The sequence below is a fragment of the Telopea speciosissima genome, chromosome 5 (genome assembly GCF_018873765.1).
Source record: "Telopea speciosissima isolate NSW1024214 ecotype Mountain lineage chromosome 5, Tspe_v1, whole genome shotgun sequence".
Classification (NCBI taxonomy): Eukaryota; Viridiplantae; Streptophyta; class Magnoliopsida; order Proteales; family Proteaceae; genus Telopea; species Telopea speciosissima.
The window spans coordinates 25,478,255-25,489,213 of record NC_057920.1 but is presented as its reverse complement, the minus strand read 5'-3'; the positions used below and the strand labels follow the sequence as shown (position 1 = coordinate 25,489,213).

The window sequence follows — 10,959 nt, the reverse complement described above, 5'->3', positions numbered from 1 at the left end:
AATGAGTTTCCTTCACTTTCTTTTAGCTGCTTCGATGAATCGATTCCCTTGACGATCAATCGCTACGGCCTCCAGGTACACACTTATATTCCCTCGAAGATGTTAATGATGGTGGTGAACAGGATGTGTATGCACACACACATGGGTGTGGTTGATGATGATGGTGGTGGTGGTGAACAAGATGTGTTCATCTTCTTGTTCTTATGAGGTTTTGAGTTCTCTGCAAGTGCTACTTGACACACTGTTAGGCTTATGACAAGTAAGAATGAAGATCTAGTTCATTTCATCAGTCAGCTTCACTTCCAAATCTTTGTTGAACTGGCTGGATTAGTGACCTCTGATTTTACATTATATGTGGCTGAAGGGATATAGTTGCCAAGTGAATTAGAGACGAGAAAAAGGGCTGCATCTGGTACCTAGGGTCACCTTCTGTTAATATTTGTTCGTAATTTGACCAATTTCCATGGGTCATAGCTATTAGCACTTTTTCGGTCCTGTTGAGATTTTTGGGAATTTCTAGGTTTTTTGGGGCTTGTCTTTTTTACTACAAGAAGATTTGGCCCAGAAACAGTGTTTTGTTTTTACTCTGTTTTGTTTTTGTTTTTTGTGGTGATTTCAGTGCAAAAACTGTTGATAATCACCATCAAAGATTCAAAGATCGAGATCGGCGCCCAGTGCACGGTAAGAGGCTATAAATTGAAGGCAAGAAGAACCCCTAGGGGTTGGAACATCTGGGATGTGAGAAGAATTGAGGTGGAGAGAAAAATCTGGGTTCTTAGAGTGAAATTTTCAGAGAGATGAGTGGGAGTTCTTCTATCTGAAATTTGAGAGAGGTTCACTCTATTTTCGCTAGCTATGGCTGATTCTTCTCTATTCCTGCATTATTGGATCTTTGTTCTCAGTTCTAGAGGATCGATTTGAGCTTGCTAAGCTCTTAAATTTTGGGTTTATGTTGAGGATTCATCTCTGTGATTGTCTACCAAGAGCTAAGGCTCAATATAATTCCATTGCAGAGGAGTTTTTCTTTGAGTTCTAAACTGATGGGCAAGGTAAAACCCTTCAATGTTTCATTTTTTGAAAAAATATAAAGTCAAGGTCTGGGTAGGGCCGGTCCGGGTTAGGGAAAACCCTGACAGGGATGGGTCAGGGTTGAGGGTTTCTTGGTCCTGCCAGGGTTGGGTCAGGGTCAGGGTCAGGGTTTAGGTTAAGGTTTCTAGGGTCAGGGTTAGGGTTTAGGCAAGCCCGGCCCAACCCGACCCATTGACACTCCTGCTACTCGCATACCCCTCCTCCCTTCCATTTCCTATTTTCCCTTCGCTGCCGAGCCGTTTCCTGGAGAACAACTAAACCAGAGATCAAATAGAGAGAGAGAGAGAGAGGAGAAAGAGGATGAGAGGACGAAGGAAGTGAGGAAATTCTCAGCGGCTGAAGCCATTTCCCTTCCCTGCGATTATACATTTGTTGCTGAAACCTGAAACCATGCTCCCCTGTGGCGATCCCTTCTATTTCCCTGCGGCGTCTGAAGCCATTTCCCTTCCAATGACTCAATAGGTATAGGAATGTCTTATTGTCTCTTGTTTTGGTAAAAATTTACAGAATGACATATTTTTTTTTTAGATGGAATTGGATAATGCTTGAAGTATTCCCATTCACGATCTTGGAGACCCACCCTACATGCTTCTGTGTTTTATTCAACTGTGTTACATTTTGCCCATTTACTCCCAGGGTACTTTTGAGGATTTTGTTGTAGAGGAGCTCTTTACCCTATATAAAAGAAAACAGAATTAAGTTGTATGTTCAGTATTCGTTTATGCTAGAACGTTCTATAAATTGAATTTCTCAATGAGGTGCTGGCTTGGTTGTTTTCCTTAATACTACTGTATGAGAAATGTTAACATGTTGCATGAAGTTAATACTTATATACTGTAATCAAGTTTGATCAGTGTTAGGTATATTAGCTAATAATCTCTCCGTTTAAAACCCGTACCATAAACTCCGTTTTTTTTTCCATTCCCGTTTTTGCTAACTATGGTATAAACTCTCTGATTAAGATACAAGATCAATTAATCAATGCTGAAAATAGACTAAGGCCAGCCAACCGATGAATATGTAATTTTAGTTAAAAAAATTCTGGGGAAATGTGGAATGACAAGATTTTTGTGAACCATCTAAAGCAAATACATGCTCATACCCTTAGAAATGGCATTGACCATTCAAAATTCCTCATTACCAAGCTACTTCAAATTCCTAACATCCCATATGCCCAGGCACTGTTCAATCTTATTCCCAAACCAAGTGGCTTCCTGTATAACAAAATTGTCCAAGCTTATTCCTCTCATGGACCTTTTGAACTCTGTTTCTCCCTTTACAAGCGGATGCGCCAAGAACGTTGCCCACCGAACCCACATACTTTTACCTTCCTCTTCACTGCCTAAGTTTCACTCTCCTCACTCCGACAAGGCCAAATGCTCCATACCCAGTTCATTAAATTTGGGTTGGAGTATAATCAGTTTATCTTGACAGCTATGATTGACATATATGCTAAATCAGGCTTGTTAGCCTCAGCATGCCAGGTGTTTAATGAAATGAGCGAGAGAGATATACCCTCGTGGAACTCAATGGTCACGGGTTATGCAAGATGCGGGAAGTTAGCAGAAGCAAGAGAATTGTTTGCGTCGATGCCTTCAAGGAATGTGGTTTCTTGGACTGGCATGATATCTGGTTATTCTCAAAATGGACAGTATGAGGAGGCCCTTGCATTGTTTATAGAGATGATGGACAAGAAGGACGCAAGGCCAAATTTTTTGACCATTGCAAGTGTCCTTCCAGCTTGTGCTAATCTTGGGGCATTGGAGATAGGTGAGAAGATTGAAGGGTATGCTAGAGAGAATGGGTTCATGAGAAATGTTTTTGTGAGTCATGGGTTGTTGGAGATGTATGCAAAGTGTGGTAGAATAGATAAAGCAAGAAGGATGTTTGATGAGATTGGTAGTGGAAGGAATTTGTGCTGCTGGAATACAATGATCATGGGCTTGGCCATCCATGGTAGGTGGAAAGAGGGTCTAGAGCTCTTTGATGGAATGCGGGTAAGTAGTTTCTCTGCGTGATTTTATTCCTTTTCTTATTAGCAATTTTGTAATCGCACAAGTCCATTAGCATTCCTCTGTCCTGCCTATATATAGATTTTAACTTGATTATTAAATACCAGATAAATGGGACTGCACCAGATGACATTACATTCGTGGGACTTCTTTTAGCATGCACTCATGGAGGGTTGCTTGCACAAGGGCGAAAATTATTTGAATCTATGGAGAGAGACTTCTCTATAACTCCAAAATTGGAACACTATGGGTGCATGGTTGATCTCTTAGGTCGTACTGGGGAGTTGAAAGAAGCTTATGCTCTGATAAAGAGCATGCCAATGAAGCCTGATGCAGTAATATGGGGGACTCTATTGGGGGCTTGTAGTTTCCATGGTTCTGTTCAGCTGGCTGAAAAAGCGGCAGAGTCTCTCTTTGATCTTGAGCCATAGAATGCAGGGAACTATGTGATCCTTGCAAATATATATGCATCAACAGGTCAATGGGATGGCGTTGCAAAAGTGAGGAAGCGTGTGACGTGCAACCAAGTTACAAAGGCAGCAGGATATAGTGTAATTGAAGAGAATGGATGCCTTCACAAGTTTATTGTTGAGGATAGATCACATCCAAGATCTAATGAGATTTATGAACTGTTAGATGAGATTTCAGCAAAGATGAAGCTACTTGGGTGCTTGATGAATTTTGATTCTGATGTTGAGAATGACTGTATAATGGAAGGTCAATTCTAGCATGCTCTGAATGAATTTCTCGATAAAAAGGTCTATGACATTTCCTTTCTCATACCAACAGATTTTACGAATTGATGCTATGTCAACATGCAGCCTATAATATGGCATAGTTTGCTACAACATCATGGTGTTATAGCAAAGTGAATTATGTCAAGAAAAAAGAGTAACCACCTCCCCCACCCAAAAAAAAAAATAAAGTATAGTTGAACTGGAGATTATTGTTGCACATCCTTGTGTCTTGAGGTAATATTTCGCTTTATGCTACTTTTATTACCTCCATTTTTCATTGCTATTATTGTAAACTAAGTATATCAGAACTAAACAAAACCAGAGAAAGAGAGAAAGAAGATGGAAGGGATTGAGAAGATGGAGGGAGGCTGTGTTATAGAAAGTAGTTCTATCACACCAGCCACATTCTTATTTATATGAAAATGAACAAGAGACCTACTACAAACTAGAATCAAAATACAACTCTACTTAGCTAATCATAAAGTCTAATTACAATAGGAAAGATAAGAAAGACAAAGATAAATGATAAACTAACTTAGACATGATCCTATGCTACAAGGTCCATGGGCCTCCATTGGTATATATGTGTGTGTGTATATATATATATATATATTTACTATAAAAGTATTTTTTTAACTGACAAAAATACCCTGTCTTTCTTTCCCTCTCTCTGCTTTGCATGTGGGGAAGACTCCTCCCAAACTCCAACAGCGACGTCCATCCTTCCCCCGCTCCTTTTCTAATGTAGAAGAAGTTAGGCTGCAACTAATTCTGCAGGAGGATTGTAAAGTCTTCAATGAAGAAGCTTTCTTCGATCGGTTGATCTCAGATTTGCAGGGAATTGCAATAAAAACCAGAATATAAACATAGAAGAAAATAGAGAATGGAGAAGATGGATAGATAGAAGAAGGGGGATAGGGATAGGTGGGGTTGGCTATCTCAGCCTGGGCATCTCACAGCATATCATGGTTTCAAAAACCAAAAATCTCTTTTTTTCCTTTCAATTCATTGGCTACTGAAATCCAGCAGCTTTCTTTTATTATTTAATTGATTACATCCTAGGTTCTTCTAGAAATATCTCAAAACAAAAGTCCAATTAAAATAAAACTCCAATTCCTAATCTAAATAATAAACCTCTAAAACCCCACCCAAGGCAGCAACCCTTTTGGATTCGAAGTACTCCACGCAAGCTGTCATGGGTCCACCAAATCTGTGTAAACAAATAAAGAAAAGAATCCTAAATTATCTCTAACTCTAATTACATCAAATAACTAAATAATTTCATAATTAAAAACTATCTAAAAAATTAATTATAGTAGCTGTAGGAGTCCTCCACAACTTGCAAATTAGTCTTCACATTGCATTCAATCTCCACTAGCTATCCATATCACCCCAAATCAGTATTCATGTGAACAGTGTCACATGAACAGTAATTTTTTTTAATTCTATCTTGTGCCTTCTCTTCTTCGTGCTTCTCTTTGGACTGGGTCTGCCTTATGTGATGCTCCATCGAACCTACAAAACTTGCCACATCATCAGACCAGGCTGCCTCTCCCAGATCTTGAATCCTACAACTACACTGGGTTAGTTTTGGGGCTTGCTCCTGCTGCTACACATGGACTTGTGATCTACATCACTCAGATTCATAGTTCAAAAACTCGTTTCGTTTTGGTCGAAGTTTTGAATATTTCGAGTATTTCGGTCGAGTTGAAACGAAATGTAACTTCAAATTGAAAAAATGCAATATTTCGAACTCGTTTCGGAAATCTCGGTCATTTTGGCATTTTACGCCTACAAATGGCCAAGCGAAACTCATAGAAAATATATCTTATTTTGACGAAATTTCAAAGAAATTTCGGTATCTTGAAAATTTCGATCAGACCGAAACACCAAAACGAAACGAGATTTTAAACCTTCCTCAGATTAACTAAGATCACAATAACGTGACAATAACCAGAATTCCAGAATAATTAATAATAATAGACCAGCAACTCAGATAAATGTGAAATTTGATATGAAATTGATAACATAGGAAGGAACAACTCTTCAAAAGATGGGCTCGATCCAATAGTTGGATCTCAAGAACCAGCACTGTTACAGAACTAGTAACTTAACATTTTAAGAACTAGGAACTCTGATATCCCAGCAAATGATGAACTGATGTAGGGATGATTCTAGTTAACAGCAGTTCTTAGACTAGTAAACAAGATATCAAAATATGAGACATATATGGTAGTGTCCTACTTGAGGTAGGATACCCAAAACCCTGTAGGTCGAATGAAGAATTTAAAAACAATGCCCTTTAGGACTTATAACAGATCAGATTTGAAGTTTAATATCCGTAATAAAACAGTAATCATATCTACTGATTAATCGGAACAACTAATATGGATTCAGCAGGAACAACTAAACCAGAGATCAAATAGAGAGAGAGAGAGAGAGAGGAGAAGGAGGATGAGAGGACGAAGGAAGTGAGGAAATTCTCAGCGGCTGAAGCCATTTACCTTCCCTGCGACTATACAATTGTTGCTGAAACCTGAAACCATGCTCCCCTGTGGCGATCCCTTCTATTTCCCTGCGGCATCTGAAGCCATTTCCCTTCCAATGACTCAATAGGTATAGGAATGTCTTATTGTCTCTTGTTTTTGTAAAAAATTACAGATTGACATATTTTTTTTTTAGATGGAATTGGATAATGCTTGAAGTTTTCCCATTCACGATCTTGGAGACCCACCCTACATGCTTCTGTGTTTTATTCGACTGTGTTACATTTTGCCCATTTACTCCCAGGGTACTTTTGAGGATTTTGTTGTAGAGGATCTCTTTACCCTATATAAAAGAAAACAGAATTAAGTTGTATGTTCAGTATTCGTTTATGCTAGAACGTTCTGTTAATTGAATTTCTCAATGAGGTGCTGGCTTGGTTGTTTTCCTTAATACTACTGTATGAGAAATGTTAACATGTTGCATGAAGTTAATACTTTTATACTGTAATCAAGTTTGATCAGTGTTAGGTATATTAGCTAATAATCTCTCTGTTTAAAACCCGTACCATAAACTCCGTTTTTTTTTCCATTCCCGTTTGTGCTAACTATGGTATAAACTCTCTGATTAAGATACAAGATCAATTAATCAATGCTGAAAACAGACTAAGGCCGGCCAACCAATGAATATGTAATTTTGGTTAAAAAATTCTGGAGAAATGTGGAATGACAAGATTTTTATGAACCATCTGAAGCAAATACATGCTCATACCCTTAGAAATGGCATTGACCAAACAAAATTCCTCATTACCAAGCTACTTCAAATTCCTGACATCCCATATGCCCAGGCACTGTTCAATCTTATTCCCAAACCAAGTGGCTTCCTGTATAACAAACTCATCCAAGCTTATTCCTCTCATGGACCTTTTGAACTCTGTTTCTCCCTTTACAAGCGGATGCGCCAGGAATGTTGCCCACCGAACCCACATACTTTTACCTTCCTCTTCACTGCATATGCTTCGCTCTCCTCACTTCGACAAGGCCAAATGCTCCATACCCAGTTCATAAAATTTGGGTTGGAGTATGATCAGTTTATCTTGACAGCTATGATTGACATGTATTCAAAATCAGGCTTGTTAGCCTCAGCACGCCAGGTTTTTAATGAAATGAGCGAGAGAGATATACCCTCATGGAACTCAATGGTCACGGGTTATGCAAGATGCGGGAAGTTAGCAGAAGCAAGAGAATTGTTTGCGTCGATGCCTTCAAGGAATGTGGTTTCTTGGACTGGCATGATATCTGGTTATTCTCAAAATGGACAGTATGAGGAGGCCCTTGCGTTGTTTATAGAGATGATGGAGAAGAAGGATGCAAGGCCAAATTTTGTGACCATAGCAAGTGTCCTTCCAGCTTGTGCTAATCTTGGGGCATTGGAGATAGGTGAGAAGATTGAAGGGTATGCTAGAGAGAATGGGTTCATGAGAAATGTTTTTGTGAGTCATGGGTTGTTGGAGATGTATGCAAAGTGTGGTAGAATAGATAAAGCAAGAAGGATGTTTGATGAGATTGGTAGTGGAAGGAATTTGTGCTGCTGGAATACAATGATCATGGGCTTGGCCATCCATGGTAGGTGGAAAGAGGGTCTAGAGCTCTTTGATGGAATGCTGGTAAGTAGTTTCTCTGCGTGATTTTATTCTTTTTCTATTTAGCAATTTTGTAATCCCACAAGTCCATTAGCATTCCTGTGTCCTGCCTATGTATAGATTTTAACTTGATTATTAAATACCAGATAAATGGGACTGCACCAGATGACATTACATTCGTGGGACTTCTTTTGGCATGCACTCATGGAGGGTTGCTTGCACAAGGGCGAAAATTATTTGAATCTATGGAGAGAGACTTCTCTATAACTCCAAAATTGGAACACTATGGGTGCATGGTTGATCTCTTAGGTCGTGCTGGGGAGTTGAAAGAAGCTTATGCTCTGATAAAGAGCATGCCAATGAAGCCTGATGCAGTGATATGGGGGACTCTATTGGGGGCTTGTAGTTTCCATGGTTCTGTTCAGCTGGCTGAAAAAGCGGCAGAGTCTCTCTTTGATCTTGAGCCATGGAATGCAGGGAACTATGTGATCCTTGCAAATATATATGCATCAACAGGTCAATGGGATGGCGTTGCAAAAGTGAGGAAGCGTATGAAGTGCAACCAAGTTACAAAGGCAGCAGGATATAGTGTAATTGAAGAGAATGGATGCCTTCACCAGTTTATTGTTGAGGATAGATCACATCCAAGATCTAATGAGATTTATGAACTGTTAGATGAGATTTCAGCAAAGATGAAGCTACTTGGGTGCTTGATGAATTTTGATTCTGATGTTGAGAATGACTGTATAATGGAAGGTCAATTCTAGCATGCTCTGAATGAATTTCTCGATAAAAAGGTCTATGACATTGCCTTTCTCATACCAACAGATTATACGAATTGATGGTATGTCAACATGCAGCCTATAATATGGCATATTGCTACAACATCATGGTGTTATAGCAAAGTGAATTATGTCAAGAAAAAAGAGTAACACCCCCCCCCCCCCCCCAAAAAAAAAGAAAAAGTATGGTTGAACTGGAGATAATTGTTGGACATCCTTGTGTCTTGAGGTAATATTTCGCTTTATGCTACTTTTATTACCTCCATTTTTCATTGCTATTATTGCAAACTAAGTATATCAGAACTAAACAAAACCAGAGAAAGAGAGAAAGAAGATGGAGGAAGGCTGTGTTATAGAAAGTAGTTCTATCACACCAGCCACATTCTTATTTATATTAAAATGAACAAGAGACCTACTACAAACTAGAATCAAGACACAACTCTACTTAGCTAATCATAAAGTCTAATTACAATAGGAAAGATAAGAAAGACAAAGATAAACGATAAACTAACTTATGTAAGGGTATTTATGTAATATCCCTTTATATGTTCTAATATAATCCTACTTGTATTAATGCCCAGGCTGTGAGGGGCAATTTAGTAATTAGCCCATCTGACCTAAACCCTAGTTTTCCTATATATACTAGCTGGAGGCAGCAGTCTGGGTATTCCAAACTAGATACTCAGGGTGTAATGCTTTAAGCAACCTTGTGCTTAAAACCCTAACCCTAACAATCTTAAAGCATTAGAGTTTGTGTGATCGACCTTGGAGATTGGAATCACCGGGGCGGTTCTTATACGATCAACTTTGGAGATCAGATTTGGCGCCGCTCATCGTTCAAGTCTGCAGGATTTATTCCTCTTTATCCAGAAGCTTTGGTAACCAAAAGTTTTCTGGTTGTTCGTTTGTTTTTTGTTTGAAAAAAAAAAAAAAACAACTAAAGTGTGGCGGGCTCCACCCACAAAGAAGAACTTCTCACCTCGATAGCAATCGTCGTTGCCAACTACGGCGGCTCTATAGCGTCTCATCACGTGGTGGGTAGAGGTTATTCCTATTTCAACCGAATACAAGCAGTGACTTATTCGGGGTTTTGGTCTTGGTAGCGTTGGAATTCCTTAACTTTAAAGTTTCATTTCGATTCTGAGAGAGAATCCCTCTTTTGGCCGAAAGCCTTCTTTGTCCAAACCTTTGTCAAGAGAAATTACTCTTTTGACCGTAAGGTTTTTTCAAACCTTCTCTTGATTTGACAGTTTGATTGAAAAAAAAAAAGAAAAAGTATTGTTGATTTGATCAAAAAGAAGAGAGAGAAAGGGACTTTTGCAAAATTCGTTGGCAGAAAGTTTGCTATTTTCTATTTCCTTTGATTTGACCATTGAAAAAAAAAAAAAAAAAAAAAAAACAAAGGAAGGGTAGAAAAAGACAAAACAAAAGTCAGAAGTTAAAAGAACTTGTGAGAATCTTATTTCCTCTTGATTTCGGCTGTACAAAATCAAATCGGATCTACACCATTAGAGTCAGCACCAACGCCGACGTCGTCGCACTATCGCGATCTTTTCTTTCGCCGTCTGAATCCAGGGTTCTCCATCTCAGGTGTGATTGTTCTTTGAAGTATTTATTTTTTATTTAAGTTTTTACTTGGACATATAAACAAATCACTTAACAATGGAGAAACATGCTGTTCCAATTGAGATGATCAAATTGGAAAGCTTTAGTGGCTCTGAGTTCAGTTCTTGGAAAAGGAGGACTCAGTTTGGACTGAAGTACCTCAATATTTTCTACACTGTAGTAAATAAATTTTCTGATTGTACGGACCTAACTGAAGCCCAATGGATAAGTGACGAAGACTTTTGCAAAGACTACCTATTGAACTGCCTGTCAGATAGGCTGGCAGAGACCTATAGTAAATATGAGACTGCAACAGAGATTTGGGAAAACATAGAAGCCCAATTCAAAAAGGAGGAGGACCTATCAAAAACTCACTTGGTTGACAAGTTTATGGACTTCAAGTTTCAAGAAGATAAGGAGATACTTCCACAAGTAACAGACTTTGAGAACTTGAGAACAAAATTGAACCAATAAAACATCCCCGTTGTTGATGCATTCTTAGTGGGTGCAATTATCTTTAAGTTACCCTCTACCTGGCATTCCTTTAAAACTGAGATGCACAGAAAGAAAACACAAGTGGGGCTGGATGATCTCAAACGGTTCATTAG

General features: G+C 38.8%; 1 protein-coding gene and 1 pseudogene across 2 annotated transcripts; both read left to right on the top strand.

Annotated features, from left to right (window-relative positions):
* The first annotated feature begins 2,130 nt into the window (after positions 1–2,130).
* On the top strand, positions 2,131–3,947 carry LOC122661175 (annotated as a pseudogene).
* Positions 3,948–7,024: 3,077 nt separating this feature from the next.
* Positions 7,025–8,789, top strand: LOC122661009 (pentatricopeptide repeat-containing protein At5g08510-like). Of its 2 annotated transcripts, none has more exons than XM_043856302.1 (2): positions 7,025–7,988; positions 8,111–8,789. In XM_043856302.1, exons 1-2 carry the CDS (start codon positions 7,041–7,043, stop codon positions 8,729–8,731), a joined length of 1,569 nt encoding a protein of 522 aa, XP_043712237.1. In that variant the 5' UTR covers positions 7,025–7,040; the 3' UTR covers positions 8,732–8,789. The 2 variants fall into 2 exon arrangements, with proteins under 2 accessions (XP_043712237.1, XP_043712238.1); XM_043856303.1 differs by having other exon boundaries at positions 7,025–7,993; positions 8,116–8,789.
* Positions 8,790–10,959: the final 2,170 nt, after the last annotated feature.